The following is a 20,894-nucleotide window of genomic DNA, read 5'->3' on the forward strand; positions in this document are numbered from 1 at the left end:
CCGCTATAGACTCTTCTCAATCTCCTCTGGAGCGCAGAACTGTTTTTAACGTTATAATTAATCTTGTTTTAATAACTTGGAGATTTCAAAATGGAAAAAATGTAATTCCGACTAAGGTAATATAATTTTATAACTGTAGATTTCAGATTAAATTTTACGTAGGAAGAATTTAAAATGATGCTTAAGAACAATTTTGTGCAATTATGGCAGTGGGTAACTGAAAATTGCACTTCACAGAAACACCGAAAAACATTTCAACAGAATTATAATTTTTCGAATTAATATTAATGTTAAACATTTTATTTTAAGAAAGTTTTAATTTATTAATTAATGTTTTATTTATTTATAATCATATTAAAAATATTTTATTTATTTATTTGATTTCAGCAAAATATCAATTAAGCCTCTGAATTTTAATATATTGAATTCTAAGGAAAATTAATTGTTTCAAATGGTTAATACAATTGGATAAATATTTTTTTGTTCGCTTTAATATTTAGTTCCTAAATTATTAGCAGCTATAGATTGTAATAATTTTACGAAATTTAAAAATTTTTTAATTTAAATTTATTTACTTTATAATAAAATTTAGCAAGATGATCTTTGTTTTAAAAATTTTTTGAAGCGAATTTGCATTGAATGAAAAATTAATTATAATTTATTGTAATTGTTATGATTGTTTGAATGTATTTGTGAACTAGATGAAGATGTCGGGCTAAATGAATAAAAGGAGCTGCTTTCCCATAGGCTAGAATGGATCTGAATCTGGAGGACTTGGAGGACGCGAGGGACTGGACTGGAGGTGGAGGACTGGCGGACTGAAGGAAGGAGAGGAGCAGCGAAGAGACGGACCCGAAGACCCCGGACACGGATGGAGCGGATCAACGAGGGAACGAGGTCAGACGCGGCCGAGCAGCCGTCGAGCGCGGCGGCGACGAGTTCGTGGCGGCGGCGACGGGTTCGTCGGCGGCGGCGACGGGTTCGTCGGCGGCGGAGTCAGTGGTGGTGGCGGAAGGGGCGGCGGCGGCGACGAGTTCGTCGGCGACGGAGTCAGCGGCGACTGCAGAGGTGGCGGCGGCGGCGGCGGCGGCGACGGGTTCGTCGGCGGCAGAGGTGGCGGCGGCGGAAGGGGCGGCGGCGACGGGTTCGTCGGCGGCAGAGGTGGGGGCGGCGGCGACGGGTTCGTCGGCGGCAGAGGTGGGGGCGGCGGCGACGGGTTCGTCGGCGGCAGAGGTGGGGGCGGCGGCGACGGGTTCGTCGGCGGCAGAGGTGGCGGCGACGGAAGGGGCGGCGGCGACGGGTTCGTCGGCGGCAGAGGTGGCGGCGGCGGAAGGGGCGGCGGCGACGGGTTCGTCGGCGGCAGAGGTGGCGGCGACGGAAGGGGCGGCGGCGACGGGTTCGTCGGCGGCAGAGGCGGCGGCGGCGGAAGGGGCGGCGGCGACGGGTTCGTCGGCGGCAGAGGTGGCGGCGGCGGAAGGGGCGGCGGCGACGGGTTCGTCGGCGGCAGAGGTGGCGGCGGCGGAAGGAGCGGCAGCAGAGGACAAGGCGGAGGTGGCGACGGAAAGGGCGACGGCGGTGGCGGCGAATGATTGATTCGGCTTTTGCGTTTGGCGAAAGGAAGAAAAGCGAGTGAATGGAGTTGTGTGTGACACTTGGCCTCTGTCGGCCGAGGGGCAATTTTTCAATCGCGGGCGCAAAGACTGCGCCGCTTATCTCGACGCATTAATCGCGCGCGCACCAGACGACTTTGTTTCTTCTGTCTGGTTTCGCGTGGCCCCCGCCTGCGATGCCCAGCTAATTTTTTCGCGCAATTTGCGATCCGACGACGACGTCGCTCTTTGAACTTGGCCTGAACAAAAGTATTTCTTTATTTCGTTGCTCGCTTTGAAGCCGGTCGCGTTTGCCAGGCAGCGATGCGATTTGCGTCTATGGAGAATTGCAAACATAATTAAGGGAAGCCTTGTTTGCTGAATGTATCAACGCCGTTTTACCATCCTTTACCCGGCGAGCAATTTTTCTTTTAATCTCTTTTAGGATGTCAAGCTGCACGTAATTTTCGCCACTGTTAAAGAACAAACACATTTTTTTATGGCGATAAAAGTTTTTTATTTTTCTAACTCATTTTTGAAAACTATGATAGCTCAAATTTATAAATGCGACATTATAATTCATTAGTTAAAAATTATTGGTTTTAAAATACATTTATTTGTAATCGCAAAGTTTTTAATATTTAATTAATAATTTACTTTGTTTGCCTGTTAAGCTCTACATTAATTTAATTTGATTTAATTAATATGACAATCATGAGTGCTTTTATTATTTTGGCCTTCGTTCCCATAAATACCGACAATCTTTTACCGATATGGCGTTATTGCAAATTTTAAATTACTTGGTTAACCAAATGAATAAATAGGATAGAATAGCTTGAAGCTAATCCGCATTCATGCGCGACGACCTTTCCTTCTTTGCTGAATTTCATAAATCGCTTCTCAAAAGAGCATTAGTAATCTTAGCACTCGCGCGCCGGGATGCAAAGATGGCGCGCGGATATCGAAGGCCGAAGGCAAAGTCGACGTAAGCCGCAACACGGGTCATCAAAATGAGATGAAGCCGATCTGCATTGTGCTGTGTGACACACGTGAACCTATTGGCCAGCTAATGCCACGAGCCTGAGAAATCTTGCATGAGTCTTTCCAATTTACACCCCCACCCCCGCGCGCGCACGGGCGAATATCGAGCTGACGATCTCGGCGTGCGGCGCTCTTATTACCATAAATGCAGAAGCGATGCAAAATATCGACGCCACTCGAGCGGAGCAGCCAAGGCTCTAGCGTGGAAATTGCGCTGCTCTCTTATTGCGCCACGCGACGCGAATTTCTTTGCACTGCTTTTGTTTTCAGTCAGTCGGCTGCGAATTTGCTCTGAGCCGAACTCAAATAGATACACATGTCCTCGGAGGAAGAAAGGACAAGAGCAAACACGCTCTCGCAACTGAGAAACTATATACGCCCGCGAATAAGGGAAACGGAGGTAAAAAAAAAACTCGACGACGCTTCTTTTCTTTCCCCGCGAGCTGGATTCTGCATTTTAATCGCTGCTCCATGCTTTTTTAATATTAAGCTTAAGGCGAAAGGGAAATTTGCAATTTGTAGCCCGCGTTCCAGGCTTTATTGTTTGCATTTATTTTATGACGTTTTTAATTAGTTTGGTTGCGGCAGCTAATTTATTCCTTTATTCTTTTCTGAAAAAGCAACAACTGGTTACTATTTTTGAGACTCCATTTCTGGGTGCTCAAATTCTGTGGATGTTTTAATGAAATGAATGTACAATATATCGGAGTAGCCAATATCAGGCTGGAATATTGACAACAAGTCTTTCCAGCGTTTTTATTTTAAATATCTGAATGTAACAGTCCAGCTTTTGATGTAGTTAACACAGGAAACCCACTTTTCTGCGGTTAGCTCTAGCTGTAATTAATGAATGTTTGTTTCTTGCACACATCAAAGACGCTTTAAACGACTTCTAAGAGTTAGATTTCTTCTATAGATATTTTTAATAGAGTTTTTAAATTTTGCACCAGTCTTTGCGGCACACAAGCAGCACGAGCAGGGCCCTAAGTCTTATTTTTCAGGGCTTGAAACAACTTGGAAAGCTAATAATTGTAAATTTAATTTTTACAATTTTCTCAATCTTCGTGCCGCACTGTCGAACACTAATCAATTAAATTGAGGCGTGGAAAATGAATAGTTAAAAGCCCTCTTAGTTGGCGTTTCTCAATCACTAATTGCATCTTTTCCTTTTAGCAGCAGCCCTTGAGTTGAGAAAAATTTAAATTATAGAAGCGCTGGAAAATAGCGTGTTTTGCAGCATTGATGCTCACGTTACCTTTTCTAGTTGCGCAAACGAGCTTAATGTATAAAATAGTGTAGAGGGAAAGCGCCGAGCGGAGAGGAGCGAAGGGTGAAGTGCTACACACATTTCATTTTAATGAATCTGTCTGGCTGGAGAGAAAAGTCTTTGAAATGCGCATAATCCTCGTAATAATGTGGGCAAATCCCGAGTGCTGGAAGAGCAGACCGGAGGCTGGCGGAGCAGTGTCCCGTCGTGCTAATTACGACGCACATTATCTCGCTCGTGATGCGCACTTGGCACGGCGAGGCGGCGGACGGATGCGCAAAAATAAATGAAGGCGCCCGCAGCAGACGCGCGTAAAACAATTTTTGCGCCGCCTTTATCGTTCCCGCTCATCTAGCGCGATTTCAGAGTCGTGCATTCATTTCGGCAGCGGCACTTTTAACCCGGCAGGGCCGGGCAGGGTAGGGAAGGGGAGGGAAGGGGAGGGCCGGGCTGCTGCGCGGAAGCAACAAGTAGGCCATAATGAGAAAGTCGCTGCCGAGCAGAACACCCTAACAAGGCGCTGTCGATGTGAAAAATTGAAACGCCCGCTCGCCCTCCGCGCAATATGAGACGCACGCTTTTTGCTTTTGTGCTCCGTCTCCAATCAAAGGGAGCAGCCACACCAATACGTATAATATAAACGCGCCGTTTGTTTGTTCGGGCCGCACGTTCGCCTTGCAAAAGGATCGTCTTCCGCGTGCGGCAATTCGTTCTAATGAAGCGCCGCTCGCATTCAAAGTCAATTTGCAACTGGATCAGTCAGTTGATTTCTTTCTCGGCCTGTTTTTCGAGCTACATTAAGCAAGAAGTCGAGATTTGACACCTTTTTAAAAAGAGAAAGTTGTTTATCGTGTCGACTGGCACCAAGAGTCTTGGCTCGATGCTTTGCTTCGTTTTTTAGCACGACCCGTGTCGAATTAAACATCGATCGAAAGCGAAGAAAAAGAGCTTTGATGTGCTTAGTCTAAATTTGAATTGTGATAAACGATTTTCTGTGCAGACACATTTGAACGAAAAATATTTTGATTCAGTGCAAAGATTACGAGACGTGTGCAATCATTGCTGAAAAGCGCGTTATCCGTGTAAAAGGTGTGTGTGCGTTGATAAAAATTCGGTGGTGCGTGGTGAGAAAAGAAGAGGCTGCAGCGTAAAAGAGCTCATAAAAAACAATCGCTCACTCACTGGGTGGACACGCGAGTGACAAGGGTCAGTAAATAAATTTGGCACTTGGACAGAGTGCGCGGGTGCGCCGGCTGCTGCGTTGTAAAATTCACGTACAGATGTGTCTTTTTCGCACTCGTGCCTCGCCTCTGCCGGATGGCCGAGCGAGCGCGCGACAATTTTGCGCCCCAGCTTCCCTTTTTACTCCCGCCACAGCAGCCTGCCGGCCGAACGGCCAGCCGACCGACCACTCTCTCGGCCAGGGGAAACCGCGACAGCACATTTTGAAGGATTCACACTTAACGACGTGAGCACCGGGTTTTTTTCACCACCACATATGGGAGCGTGAGAGGAGGCTTTCAGCACCTGCGGGCTTGGATTCGGCGTGTTTCTCGTTGCTATACATAGGCTCTCCCGGTTGCATACTCTCCTTCCTGGCAGGCGTTCAGAGCCGCAAGAGCAGACGACTATTCACTTTGCACTCGATGCACGATATTTCTTCTCCTTATCTAAATCTAGATAAATGTTTTAATCCATTTCCCATATCAGTCCCATAGTAAGGTTTAAGAATCTTGAAAATGTTTGAAATTGTGAAATGATCAAAGCAAAAGCATGCCGGTTTGCTGTTTGGCAGGCGAGACTTCATCACAACTTGATTTAGTAGCTCGGTGGTCCAAACTGAAATTTCGTTTGTGGTCACCTAAGCTCGGACAAACAAGCGTAACTAATTTCCATTCTTACAGCAACGGCTTCTTTAAGATTAAACTACCCTCATTGTTGTTCTAAGGTATTTTTCAATCCAGCTTATTGTCTTTTTACTATTATTTCCTCTCTGACTGCTCACTTGGACAAGTCACAACTGCGAATATAGACATGAGAGAAATGAGCTGCACACTTTGTAATTTTCCAAACTGAAATCTGCCCGAATTGATTAAAGCAACGCAGATTAAATGGAATAAAAGGGATCGGTAGCACGCGACACAATGAACGTGATGAATTCAAAGTGAAATTGTGTGCGACGGCCTCGAGGGAGCGCATCTGCCGGCATTACCAGTCGTTGGCACACGCCTTTTTGCGATAGCCAAATTAAAACGGCGGCCGGCCGGCGGATTTTGTCAGCGCGCAGGTGTAGGGCACGCGTGAAACCTGATGATGCGGCCGGCGGGCGGGCGAGCGAATTTCCATTTAAATAGGCCTCTTTGGGGCAAAAAGTGGCGCCGGGGCTTGCCGCTCTGCGTGACAAATCGCTCCTCCGGCCTCGGCCATCGGCGCCCATTGGCATAATGCAGCAGAGACACGACGAGCCGATAAAAAATCGCTGATACGCCATGCCCGCCTGCCCGCACCCACCGCGTGCGCACATGCTCTCGATGGCTCCGCTCCGCTCCGTCCGTTATATCACATACGTTTTGCAATAAACTGTAATGTAGAGAGAGGCAGAGTAAAAAATAAGCTAAATGCGGTGATTGCGATGAAGCATCTTTTTGTACTTAAAGGTTTTATTGATCGATGGTCGTTAACCTCCAAAAATGAAACAGATGTGAGAAATAGAAATTACGGCAAAGATATTTTTTGCTCGTGAAATTGAGCCATAGCGCGAGGTTGGGGGCTCGGATTTCCTAAAGATGAACAGGGCCTTGTCAGCGCCATATCAGCGTCCGCTGTCGATATAAATATACAACTGAGTGAGTGAAACACGAGCCGACGAAAAGCCATGCTGCGCCAATCGGATCGAACTTGCGCGTCTTAAAATCGCTGCCTTGCAAATAAAGTGAGAAAAAGACGTTTAGCCTGCGCAAAAATTAATTTTTTCTTTTGCTATATGCACCAAATTCGATTTTTAATAATGAGCTCAATGTCAGTGAACAGCGCGGGTGGAATTGATCATTGATTGGATATTTACAGGACATCAATGATCATAGCAACGTACCTTAATTATTATTTTTGGCCGTAGCTAGCAGTCCACTGAATTTTTTGTTTTTGGAATCTAGAAAACGAAGTCCACGATATTTATTACAATAAAATCTAGACCAAAGTGACAGTTAAATTTCCAATTTCTCGTCGTTGTCCAACGGTGTACGAATTATGAGCTAAATTCTGTAAAAGGCGATGAAAGGCGAATGAGAGCTCACCCCGCTTGAATAAATTATTGCTGGAAATTTAAACAGCACTCATCCAGACAAATTTTAGTTCTACCAAATTAAAAGATCGTGTTTAGTAAACGTTGGAATGGTTCTCCGAATTTTGCACCACTTTAAAGAGGAGGGTCAAGAATTTGGAGCGGCTAGAGCAATAGTGGCTCCGGCCGGCGCCGTATTGCTGGTCGGCGGCGGCTTCAAAGTTCAAAGGGCTTGCGGTTTTGCATGTTGCGTCACGCACGCACTCTGACGCGTTTGATAGTCGGGACTCGTTTTGCATTCCCGGTCCCAGGCAGGATGCAGTTCCCACGCGCTGCGCGACAGCATGAGAAAATTGTGCTACGGGGACACAACTTGGCATGTGAAAAGCGACACTCGATTCGGTCACGCCGACGTATTTTCGTTTATTTGCTGCTGCGGGAGCAAGTGCATAATGCCACATACGAACGATGGGACAGAGAAACTTGATATTTTGCGGTGCAAACAACATCGATCACGTGGCTTCTTCTTAGCCAGATGAAGCGTCCGATCTTCTTACGAGCCGGCGATTTTCTAATTCTTTGCTGGAAGCGAGTGAAAGAATATTCTTATTGCACGCAGTGAGCACGCATTTTATATAAAACTTTTTATTTGATTTCTTTCGAGACGTTGATACTTTGTACTTGTGCAACTTTACCTTCTCTCTGCGAAAACTTTTGATGAATTGGTTTCCGGCGATGTGCCGCGCCGGCCCGCGCGAGATTAAAACAAAAAGTTTTATTTTTCGCCTCTCGACTTTTTCGGTTCTGCCGAGCTTTGCTTTCAGGCGCACGATGAATATTTAATTTGCTTCTTTTGCCCTGCTTTAGCTCTTTTTATGCTTTTTGCCCGCAAATATTTACGGGTGAAATGAGCGCCTCTGCAAATTACGAGCAAAACTAACACAATTCTGCCTGGTTTTTTTAATTCAGAATCAAGCAGCACCTGCGGCAAGTTTTTCCTTTGTTTCCGCAGGCTGAATCGTGCTTCATTTGCAAATATTAATTATGCAAATATGTGGACGAAAATTAAGAAACACGACTAGGAAATTAGCTCAGGCCAAAGTTGGGCCCGCAGTTTCCTCTGCTTTTGTTTTAATTCCAGCTGTGGGCAGAAAGTTGGTCGTCAAATCTAAATTTTGCGCGCGAGTTCATTGATTTTTGGCAGTGACGCGTGTTCATACGAAATGCCGCATGTTTTTGTTTGCTCGTATCTGCGAACAGCAAAAAAGAGGCCTCGCGCGCGCGTTGGTTATTCATATTTTGCCATCTATAATTAATTTTGCTAGCGCCAGAGATATTTCGAATTCACAAACAGCTGGAGGACAGAGTGTTGATCAAAACAGATTGTTTGCAGCACGTTTTTTTAAATATACACGCGTAAAAAATAATTCACCGCGCGTTACTTCATTTCTCTTGAAAATCAAGTAGCAATTTTGTTTCGAAAACAGCAGCAAGCTGAGAGACGTAATGGAAATGGAGTGAACAAAGCTTTTTGCATTGGTACACTATTTCCGTAAAAACCGCGTAGGCTTTAAAATATATGCACAAGATTTGCAATATAAATTTCTGTCAAACAAGTTTGAATCAATGCTTGAGCACGAGCGAAATTACGTCTTTTTCAATTCAATGTGCAAGCGCTCTTTGCAATCATCGATACTAACAGGCAGCAACAAATAAGTCGTCGAGGCAAACAAAGTACTCGAGTCGCACAATCAAATAAAGGCAGAGCGAGTAATCGTCTGCTCGATTCCGCGCTGTCGTTATTCTCATTGTGCGCGCCCGAGTCGTGTGTGTATGTTATTACATCGTTACTCACTATTATCCGCGTTTGCAAGCTGGTAATAACGAAAGCGCTCGTAGCGCTTGTGAAGTGTTTACATGATTCTCTTTCTGCGCGCGGGCAAATTGCGAGCAAAGCAAAGCAAAGGAAAGGAAAGGAAAGGAAAGAAGCAAGAAGCACAATCGCACGTTCGAGTCTGCGGTCGCCGCTAAAGGAGGATTATTAACACTCTGTTTGATTTGTAGCCGGCAATTCACTTTGGTGATTCATAATGAACAGTTTAGTGCGTCAACAGTTGGCCTCACTAGCGCGAATTAATTGCACTTTTACAACTGCCATCTTTGCGCCACACGTGTTGCAGCATTTGCGTCGTAAAATTTTGACTGCACCGCGATGTGTCCCTCCACACGTAAATTTATTGCTGCAAAAAGGTGCGAGCCAACTTTGCTGACGCTTTCAAATAGAGCTAGATATTTCCACACGCTGTGCTCAATCATAACTTACAAACTTAATCCATTTTTGCTTTTTAAAAGATTGTGAAAGAAAAGGGAGTAAAAATATTTTTACCAGAACTTCCTAGAGACATAATAGTGTGTTCCAATTTCGTGTCATCTCCAAATCGAATAGTTAAGACCATCACGATTTTTTGTGTTGCCTGACGCAATTTTACAATTAATTATTCTTTAACATGAACGAATTTTAAGTAACTTTGCCGGGGTTTCAACCATTTTTTGCATCCCCATTTCCTCCGAAACTCCTTCGAGTTAAAGCTTTTTCCAAAGAAAGCAAAATAAAAGTTTGTTTTTCCTATAATATCTCGTTTTTGCAATAATAAATGCGGATCTGAGAATTTAATACTCAGCCCGGTGTTTACTAGAAGCAACAAATTGCCTCGCCACAGCTGATTGTGAGCCGCTGCGCTTTTGAATATTGTCTTAAAGACAATCGAGAATTCGTCGCCTCGCCTCGCGCGCATTCGCAATCAGAATCAAATTGCGTGAAGCGCGACACGCACGAATACGCACTGCAGGTATCGCACGAATTGCAAAATTGCTCAGCGCGACAGATTAAACGCGCGTGTAGTGCTAAAGCGTATTAATGAAATTTGGTAGCGCCTACCGCCACGCTTTGTGCGAGCATAATTATTCACAGCGTCGCCGAGATAAATTGAGCAGCAGCCCCGGAATCTCTTGCAGCTGCGGGTAGTGGAATACAAGCAAATGATAGTTTCGAATAAAATTTGGTTAGTTGCTCTTTTTTGGTTACATAAGTTTATTTTATTTTTAGATTTATTTTTATTTTAAATTAGATTACTCATTTACATCTTCTAATCATCTTCAACTAGTCGAAGGTTTTAGGGGGTTTCATATTATGACGACATCTCTTTTTCCTGTGGTGCAAACTTGTAATAATTAACATTGCAGTTAATTTCTCTCTTTGGTTGTATACATATTTTATTGTCATCGCCTGATCGGTCATATTAAATTTAATGACTAGAATCTTATTTTCCATTCTCTTTGCCTCGAGAAAGCAGCAATCTTGGGCCGCGTCGGAGGAGGCTTGTAATTCAGAAAGCTGTGCTGTGTTGCCGCACACAAAATAATAGCTCAACATTGCGGTGCAGGGAAACTGCTGTTCCGCGGCGGCGAGTCGTATACTTACACCTCCCTTGAGAGAAAAGCGGCCTGGCGCCGTTCTCGCAACCGGCAAATTATTACGAACGCGTGTAAAATCACTATTCCGGACGGACGGCGTGGCTCTTAAAAGTGACGAGCCGGCTGGCCTTTCTCTCTTCTCTCTTTCTCTCCCTCGCCTGCCCAACACTTGCTCCTACACCACATTCGTTTTTTTTTTTAATATCGCAAACAGACAGACGCACGCACACGTGTGTGTCAGCGCAAAAAGAACGGGGGAGCGTCGCTTTTATGCAAATTCAGCACTCGCCCGCGTGATTTGTGGACCAAAAATCGCAAAGTGGATTTCGATATCTCCCGGCAAATATTTATTTATGGCCCCGATGCGCAATTGCGTCTCTCTCTCTCTCTCTCTCTCTCTCTCTCTCTCTCTCTCTCTCTCTCTCTCTCTCTCTCTCTCTCTCTCTCTCTCTCTCTCTCTCTCTCTCTCTCTCTCACGGCCTCCGCACTCCGCACCGCCCGCCGGCGCTGCCGCAAACTTTTGCAGTTCTCGCAGCTTTGATTACTTCCAAACTTTTGTTTCGCGGCAGACACACGTATGTGTATGGTTTATCAGGTGATTCAGCCTGAAATATATATTTCTGTACGGCCGGAAAAGTGGAAGGTTAAACGGCCGTAAAAAATATTTATAGTGCGACACACAGGAGAAACGGCCCAATTTTGCGAAACTGCTGCGAGCACCATTCTTCGTCCGCGAAATATTATATTTCTCTGCTCGCTCTTATCTTTACTGCAGTTTGCAGCCTGTTTGTCCCTCCGCCGGTCATAACTGCAAACGACAAAGGAAAGAAAAATGCCGCCAATGAATCTCTTCATCCCCCAAGCTTGGGCTTCGTCGTGCTCTTTATATGCCTGCATTCTACGTGAAGACGCAGAAAAAACTGGATGCTGAAATTCATACACTGCATCTCTGCATCTTGGTGCAATGTCTTTTTAATCAAATCGTATCAAAGTGCTCGATTATTTTGACTTGGGTTCGTATATCAAATATAAATATATTGTTAACTTCCTTTGAATGTGTGGAATAATGTTGTCCTGCTGACTGACTAATCCTGCACAGTTAACTTTGGCATTTAAAGTTGTGAATTTGCAGTATGGCACATATAATTATGGTACTTGACAAGTTTCCCGGTTTTTTGAGTCAAAGCTAAACTTAGTCTTGTCGATCTGTGTTCTGTGCATTTTAGCAACGACGAACACACCTTTTATGTCTTTATCAGGGTGTAAAATGTAAACTCTACTTAAAACCTAAGCGCTGTTGCCATTTATTTGCATTATTTTGTTTTGAATTTCATGTTTATGATATAACTCTTTTTCAGAAACCAGATTCGATTATCAAGAACATTAAAGTAATAAATAATTAGATTTTAGAAGTGAAAAGATTGGTATACTAATTATATTTTAACGAAAACGGACTTAATCCTCCCTTTGATTAAAATATATGGAATAATAATTAACCGCAAGTGTCGACATACTAACTAAAATACTAAACTTAATTTTGTGAAAATGAAAATTTTAATAGCATAATTATAGAATAAGCTGAGTTTAAAGTTAAATTAGGATGAAATTATACTACAAAGCAAGTAAGCAGGAAAAATTGCGTCACAGCCACTCTGCTGGCTTTGGGCCGATCCTTAATTAAATCTGTCGGCCCGGAAGCACTCAAAGCACTTGGCAGCGGAATAAAATCTTGGGCGGCAGGCATTGTTCCGCGAGAGCTCATCCACGCGCGGAGCAACAAACAGGCCATTGCGTGAGAAGCAGTCTCAGCCTATTAGAGGCAATTAGCATTTTTCATCAAGTGAGAGCTACACACATGTCGAGCGAAGCATAAATGTGCGTATAGCGCGGCGCACCCTCTTCAAAATCGAGGCAGCACTTGGGGATAATTAGCAGCGCATGCCTCTAAATTAGCGGGCATCATCATTTATTTGAAGAGAGCGAGAGCAGCACAAAGCGCGCGTGCACTCGCGCAAATTAGATTAGGCGCGCGTTCAGCCGTCCGTCCGTCCGTGCGGCACTATGTTCGGCGGCTCGGCGCTCGGCACGAACGCAAACTCGGTGCCCCCCAAAACCCAAAAATGCTGTTCTGCGTTCGTTGTGTTTTAATTAAGTGCGGCCGGCGTTGATTGTGCGAGGCCATTGTCGGCGCGGGCAGAATGGCAGCGCGCATTGATTGATTAAATTTGCACGTTTCGCAGTGCGGCTGAAAAGTGCACGAATGATCGCGAAATAATGCGGCGAGATGAGCAAGCAGAGTATAGCCATTTTTCTTCTCTTTTCACTGCACGTTTTATTCAAATGGCAATCTACCGCGCGCGGCTTTTCAATTTCCATCGTGTAATTCCTGCGAATTTCCTTTTTACTGGGGACGACCAATTACCAATTACCAAAAAGAATTGCTTTTTTACTGACAGTGGTGAAACGATCAAAATACTTCAATTCGCGTGGCCTAGCGTGCTGCGAACCAAGTTCGAATAAGCAATTTTAGCAAACACGGATGTTTTAAATAAATAAACACGTCAAAATTAGTTTAGAGATGCATTTTTTGTTCCATTTAATATCAGGTGAGTTTGAAAGAAAGTATTGTGTTGGAAAATAATGAAACCTTCAATACCATAGAGGTAAACTAAATTAAAGTTGAGGTTTTTTGTTAATAGATCAAGTCGATGCTCTCTCACGGGAATGTGTCTTTGAGCAGACAACTCGGCACTGCCAAAGTTTCCATTTAAAAAGACATTGCGTTGGGTGGGTGTATTCTATGCTTGCGCAACACATAATATTATAACACGTTACAGATTAATTATGCTGGCGAAAGTCTAGAATATCTGAGGAATTTTCCGCAAAGCAAACAATGCCACGATTGATCGATTCGTCTCGTCAAGCAGGGTCTACCTACAATTGAATGAAATTTAAAAACCGTGAAAAGGATTAATTTGTTGAGAAGTGCCCTCTCTCTGTTTTGAGCAGCGTCGCAATCAGGGCTTCGTTAGTTGTTAGACGTACTCTCTTGTGGTGCGGCTCACCCGCTCTGCAAGGCTAATTGCCCCTTTTGCATGTACATATAACACACGCAGAAATTAGCCCGGGACACGGCATACGCGTATGTAGCCGATCCGGATCCGAACCGCGTGTACTAATATAAAAGTGACAAAAATTCAAGTTGAAGTTTTGTCGAACAAAAGTTAAATCAAAACGGCCGCGTGAGTGAATAGGAAAATGTTCCGAGTTGCGGCAGCTGCAGAGACAACGCTAGAAATGGCTAACAACGCATCGACAGCCATTAAGTGCAGTCTCGTCTGCCGCCGACGCACAATAATCGGACGCAATAAATAATCAAAAAAATGTGCCGTCCGCAATGTTACTCGAATACGGGTCACTTTAATATTTTTTCAAAGAACCCTTTACTCCCAGATCACTCCTATTACGGCCCCGAATGAAAAGAGAAAGCAAACACTCACCCTGTTGACGACTGCTGGTTTGTTGTCCTCGATTGTCTCAAGTCGTCCAGCGGAGGCTTGCCGTTGGCGGTGGCGCCGACACTGACAATCGCCTTCATCTCGCGGCTCGGTCCAACTCGTCGAAAACCTAAAAACAAGAGCACAAGACACACATTAATATTTATGCAAATTTAATACCATCGCGTGGATACATATTTAAAAGAGATTTTTCTCTTTGCTCGCAGGCAGCTGGCCGCCGCACAATTAATCGGTGCACGAATTTTCCGACCGGAACAATTTCGCGGAACAATCTGCGACGACCAAAAACAAGCAAAATTTGCATTTCGCGCCTCGCGAACAGTGAGTGGCGAGAGAAAATGTTGTCTGCTTAAATAAAAAAATTCGACTTTTGAAAGCAGAGAACAGAGGCAACGACAGTGCCGGCTCAAGAGAGGACACAGGGTGGCCCATGGCAAAAAATGGAACTAACTTTCCTGCTTCCCGCGCGTTCAAATAAAAACAAGTCTCCTTTCCTCCGCCAGAGACGGGCCGAGAAGCCGAAAATAATCGCCATTCGGAGGGCCGATTTCGGCAGACAGATCGGTCACAACGTCGGCCGAGTCAAACTGATCAAAATGAGACCAAATTTAGCAAAATCTGTCGAGCAGTGAACGCGTTAACTGCTTGTTGGCTAATGCATTGCTGACGCCGGAAGGAATTTGCGGAATTTGGCGGTCGAGAGCCAAGTAAAGGGCAACGAGGACCGAAAAGGATACTCATTCTATGCAATACGTACCAAATTAAGCGATGCGTCATTCCAAATCGGTCCAAATCTTCGACTTTGATGAAATAACAGCACGAAACAGTCCATTTTTCACAACTAAACTGAACTTAACAAAGCAAGCACACGCCACTGCTCGCCACTCATCAAGGAAAACAAAAGCATGGCGGGATGGCGGCACGGCAAGCGGCTAGCTGGAGAACGGCGAGAGAGGGGGAGGGAACAATCGCCAAGCAAGCGCCCAGCAGGCAAAGCGTCAAGCAGGCGCAATATTTCAAAACTATTTAAAAGAAAACAATTCTAGCGGTGTCTTCAGAGGTTGGAACGTGCTGGCAAACGAAATTTATGTATTCTAACAATAAACTGCAGACTTTCCTGTAAATTCAAGCCAATTTGAAACCTCCAAAAATGAGAAATAAATTATTAGAGTTCGGAAAAGGCTCAAATTCGAAATTTTAAAATATTAAGGTAGGTTTTGGATGTATTTACGTGCTTGCACTCTTTAATATTTTTTTCTAAAAATTAATAATTGCTGACTTCCCTGCATTTTGGAATTTTAAAATTTCGAAACCAGGCCATTTCCGAACTCTAATATTTATTTCTCATTTTTTGAGAGTTCAAATTGGTACAAATTTGCAGGAAAATTAGCAATTAATTTTTAGAATCATTATTAAAGTATGCATTCACTTTGTTACCGCCGATACCAGTCTAAGAATTTTTAAATTTCAAATTCATGCTTTTCCAAACTCAAATATTTTATTTTTTTATTTTGGAGAGTTCAAATTTGCAGGAAAGTTAGCAATTAATTTAAAGAAAAAGTTAATAAAGAGCGCAAACACGTTTTGTTACCGCTGAAACCGGCCTAGGATATTTTAAAATTTTGAATTCGGGCCATATCCGAATTCTAATTTATATTTCTAATATTTTGTTTAAATTGAATCAAATTTACAGGAAAGTTTAATTCAAATAATTTTTTGAATCAATTATTAAAGAGTGCAAGCACGTTATTACAGCCAAAACCAGCCTTCGAATTTTTAAAATTTCGAATTCGGGCCATTTCCAAACTCGAATTTTTATTTCTAATTTATAATTAATCAAAATGAGTCGAATTTACACGAAAGGTAACAATTAATTTTTAGTATAAATAATATAAAAATTACAAGCACGTTGTTGCACCCGTAACAAGCCGTAGATTTAAAAATAAACGAATTTGGGCCATCGATATAATAAAAATTAGAATTTTGAAATCGGCCGAACTCTAAGTTTTAAAATTCGTAGGGCAATTACAGGATTAGATTCAACCTTGTAAACTCTATTAACGCATTTTAAATATTAATTTCTATGTTTCGAGCAATTTTGAACCAATTTGCTTGCTCCAAAATCTAAATATTAAAAATTAGAATTTTGAAATTGACTGAACTCGAAAATTTAAAATTCTTAGGGCAATTACTGGATTAAATTCAACCTTGTAAACTCTATTAACGCATTTTAAATATTAATTTCTAAGTTTCCAGCAAAATTAAACCAATTTGCACGCTCCAAAATCACATTATTAAAAATTAGAATTTTAAAATTGACCGTACTCAAAAATTTAAAATTCTTAGGGCAATTACTGGATTAAATTCAACCATGTAAACTCTATTAACGCATTTTAAATATTAATTTCTATGTTTCCAGCAAATTTAAACCAATTTGCACGCTCCAAAATCAAATTATTATAAATTAGAATTTTGAAATTTACCGAACTCGAAAATTTAAAATTCTTAGGGCAATTACTGTATTAGAGTAATTCTTTCAAACAGTATTACATTATTTTAAATATTATTTTCTAACTTTCCATCAAATTTGAACCAATTTGCATGCTCCAAAATCAAAATATTAAAAATTAGAATTTTGAAATTGAACGAACTCGAAAATTATAAATTCCTAAAGCAATTACTGGATTAAATCCATGCTTGCAATCTCTATGAAATTATTCCTTATATTAATTTCTAAGTTTCCAGCAAATTTTAACCAATTTGCACGCTCCAGAATAACAATATTAAAAATTAGAATTTTGAAATTGACCGAACTCGAAAATTTAAAATTCTTAGGGCAATTACTGTATTAGAGTAATTCTTTCAAACAGTATTACATTATTTTAAATATTATTTTCTAACTTTCCAGCAAATTTTAACCAATTTGCACGCTCCAGAATCAAAATATTAAAAATTAGAATTTTGAAATTGACCGAACTCGAAAATTTAAAATTCTTAGGGCAATTACTGTATTAGAGTAATTCTTTCAAACAGTATTACATTATTTTAAATATTATTTTCTAACTTTCCAGCAAATTTTAACCAATTTGCACGCTCCAGAATCAAAATATTAAAAATTAGAATTTTGAAATTGACCGAACTCGAAAATTTAAAATTCTTAGGGCAATTACTGTATTAGAGTAATTCTTTCAAACAGTATTACATTATTTTAAATATTATTTTCTAACTTTCCAGCAAATTTGAACCAATTTGCATGCTCCAAAATCAAAATATTAAAAATTAGAATTTTTAAATTTACCGAACTCGAAAATTTAAAATTCTTAGGGCAATTACTGTATTAGAGTAATTCTTTCAAACAGTATTACATTATTTTAAATATTATTTTCTAACTTTCCAGCAAATTTTAACCAATTTGCACGCTCCAGAATCAAAATATTAAAAATTAGAATTTTGAAATTGACCGAACTCGAAAATTTAAAATTCTTAGGGCAATTACTGTATTAGAGTAATTCTTTCAAACAGTATTACATTATTTTAAATATTATTTTCTAACTTTCCAGCAAATTTTAACCAATTTGCACGCTCCAGAATCAAAATATTAAAAATTAGAATTTTGAAATTGACCGAACTCGAAAATTTAAAATTCTTAGGGCAATTACTGTATTAGAGTAATTCTTTCAAACAGTATTACATTATTTTAAATATTATTTTCTAACTTTCCAGCAAATTTGAACCAATTTGCATGCTCCAAAATCAAAATATTAAAAATTAGAATTTTTAAATTTACCGAATTCGAAAATTTAAAATTCTTAGGGCAATTACTGTATTAGAGTAATTCTTTCAAACAGTATTACATTATTTTAAATATTATTTTCTAACTTTCCATCAAATTTGAACCAATTTGCATGCTCCAAAATCAAAATATTAAAAATTAGAATTTTGAAATTGACCGAACTCGAAAATTATAAATTCCTAGGGCAATTACTGGATTAAATCCATGCTTGCAATCTGTATGAAATAATTCCTTATATTAATTTCTAAGTGTCCAGCAAATTTTAACCAATTTGCACGCTCCAGAATCAAAATATTAAAAATTAGAATTTTGAAATTGACCGAACTCGAAAATTTAAAATTCTTAGGGCAATTACTGTATTAGAGTAATTCTTTCAAACAGTATTACATTATTTTAAATATTATTTTCTAACTTTCCAGCAAATTTGAACCAATTTGCATGCTCCAAAATCAAAATATTAAAAATTAGAATTTTGAAATTTACCGAACTCGAAAATTTAAAATTCTTAGGGCAATTACTGTATTAGAGTAATTCTTTCAAACAGTATTACATTATTTTAAATATTATTTTCTAACTTTCCATCAAATTTGAACCAATTTGCATGCTCCAAAATCAAAATATTAAAAATTAGAATTTTGAAATTGACCGAACTCGAAAATTATAAATTCCTAGGGCAATTACTGTATTAGAGTAATTCTTTCAAACAGTATTGCATTATTTTAAATATTATTTTCTAACTTTCCATCAAATTTGAACCAATTTGCATGCTCCAAAATCAAAATATTAAAAATTAGAATTTTGAAATTGACCGAACTCGAAAATTTAAAATTCTTAGGGCAATTACTGGATTAAATTCAACCTTGGAAACTCTATTAACGCATTTTAAATATTAATTTCTATGTTTCCAGCAATTATGAACCAATTTGCTTGCTCCAAAATCATAATATTAAAAATTAGAATTTTGAAATTGACCGAACTCGAAAATTTAAAATTCTTAGGGCAATTACTGGATTATATTCAACCTTGGAAACTCTATTAACGCATTTTAAATATTAATTTCTAAGTTTCCAGCAAATTTTAACCAATTTGCACACTCCAGAATCAAAATATTAAAAATTAGAATTTTGAAATTGACCGAACTCGAAAATTTAAAATTCTTAGGGCAATTACTGTATTAGAGTAATTCTTTCAAACAGTATTACATTATTTTAAATATTATTTTCTAACTTTCCAGCAAATTTTAACCAATTTGCACGCTCCAGAATCAAAATATTAAAAATTAGAATTTTGAAATTGACCGAACTCGAAAATTTAAAATTCTTAGGGCAATTACTGTATTAGAGTAATTCTTTCAAACAGTATTACATTATTTTAAATATTATTTTCTAACTTTCCAGCAAATTTGAACCAATTTGCATGCTCCAAAATCAAAATATTAAAAATTAGAATTTTTAAATTTACCGAACTCGAAAATTTAAAATTCTTAGGGCAATTACTGTATTAGAGTAATTCTTTCAAACAGTATTGCATTATTTTAAATATTATTTTCTAACTTTCCATCAAATTTGAACCAATTTGCATGCTCCAAAATCAAAATATTAAAAATTAGAATTTTGAAATTGAACGAACTCGAAAATTATAAATTCCTAGGGCAATTACTGGATTAAATCCATGCTTGCAATCTGTATGAAATAATTCCTTATATTAATTTCTAAGTTTCCAGCAAATTTTAACCAATTTGCACGCTCCAGAATCAAAATATTAAAAATTAGAATTTTGAAATTGACCGAACTCGAAAATTTAAAATTCTTAGGGCAATTACTGTATTAGAGTAATTCTTTCAAACAGTATTACATTATTTTAAATATTATTTTCTAACTTTCCAGCAAATTTGAACCAATTTGCATGCTCCAAAATCAAAATATTAAAAATTAGAATTTTGAAATTGACCGAACTCGAAAATTTAAAATTCTTAGGGCAATTACTGGATTATATTCAACCTTGGAAACTCTATTAACGCATTTTAAATATTAATTTCTAAGTTTCCAGCAAATTTTAACCAATTTGCACACTCCAGAATCAAAATATTAAAAATTAGAATTTTGAAATTGACCGAACTCGAAAATTTAAAATTCTTAGGGCAATTACTGTATTAGAGTAATTCTTTCAAACAGTATTACATTATTTTAAATATTATTTTCTAACTTTCCAGCAAATTTTAACCAATTTGCACGCTCCAGAATCAAAATATTAAAAATTAGAATTTTGAAATTGACCGAACTCGAAAATTTAAAATTCTTAGGGCAATTACTGTATTAGAGTAATTCTTTCAAACAGTATTACATTATTTTAAATATTATTTTCTAACTTTCCAGCAAATTTGAACCAATTTGCATGCTCCAAAATCAAAATATTAAAAATTAGAATTTTTAAATTTACCGAACTCGAAAATTTAAAATTCTTAGGGCAATTACTGTATTAGAGTAATTCTTTCAAACAGTATTGCATTATTTTAAATATTATTTTCTAACTTTCCATCAAATTTGAACCAATTTGCATGCTCCAAAATCAAAATATTAAAAATTAGAATTTTGAAATTGAACGAACTCGAAAATTATAAATTCCTAGGGCAATTACTGGATTAAATCCATGCTTGCAATCTGTATGAAATAATTCCTTATATTAATTTCTAAGTTTCCAGCAAATTTTAACCAATTTGCACGCTCCAGAATCAAAATATTAAAAATTAGAATTTTGAAATTGACCGAACTCGAAAATTTAAAATTCTTAGGGCAATTACTGTATTAGAGTAATTCTTTCAAACAGTATTACATTATTTTAAATATTATTTTCTAACTTTCCAGCAAATTTGAACCAATTTGCATGCTCCAAAATCAAAATATTAAAAATTAGAATTTTGAAATTGACCGAA

At 39.4% G+C, this 20,894-nt stretch overlaps 1 protein-coding gene across 1 annotated transcript; it reads right to left on the minus strand.

Annotated features, from left to right (window-relative positions):
• Nucleotides 1-898: 898 nt before the first annotated feature.
• On the minus strand, nt 899-14,249 carry LOC135940631 (uncharacterized). The gene is made up of 2 exons (XM_065485602.1): nt 14,152-14,249; nt 899-1,598 (listed from the first exon to the last, which is right to left on the minus strand). Exons 1-2 carry the CDS (start codon nt 14,247-14,249, stop codon nt 899-901), a joined length of 798 nt encoding a protein of 265 aa, XP_065341674.1.
• Between the last annotated feature and the right edge of the window lie 6,645 nt (nt 14,250-20,894).

The sequence above is a fragment of the Cloeon dipterum genome, chromosome 3 (assembly GCF_949628265.1).
Source record: "Cloeon dipterum chromosome 3, ieCloDipt1.1, whole genome shotgun sequence".
In the NCBI taxonomy this organism is placed as follows: Eukaryota; Metazoa; Arthropoda; class Insecta; order Ephemeroptera; family Baetidae; genus Cloeon; species Cloeon dipterum.

Excerpts from the sequence above, each read along its gene's own strand:
- LOC135940631 (XM_065485602.1), bottom strand. The coding sequence starts at position 14,249 with ATGAAGGCGATTGTCAGTGTCGGCGCCACCGCCAACGGCAAGCCTCCG. Across the intron at positions 1,599-14,151 it reads AACCAGCAGTCGTCAACAGG|CCGAATCAATCATTCGCCGC; the intron begins GTGAGTGTTTGC and ends CAAACGCAAAAG.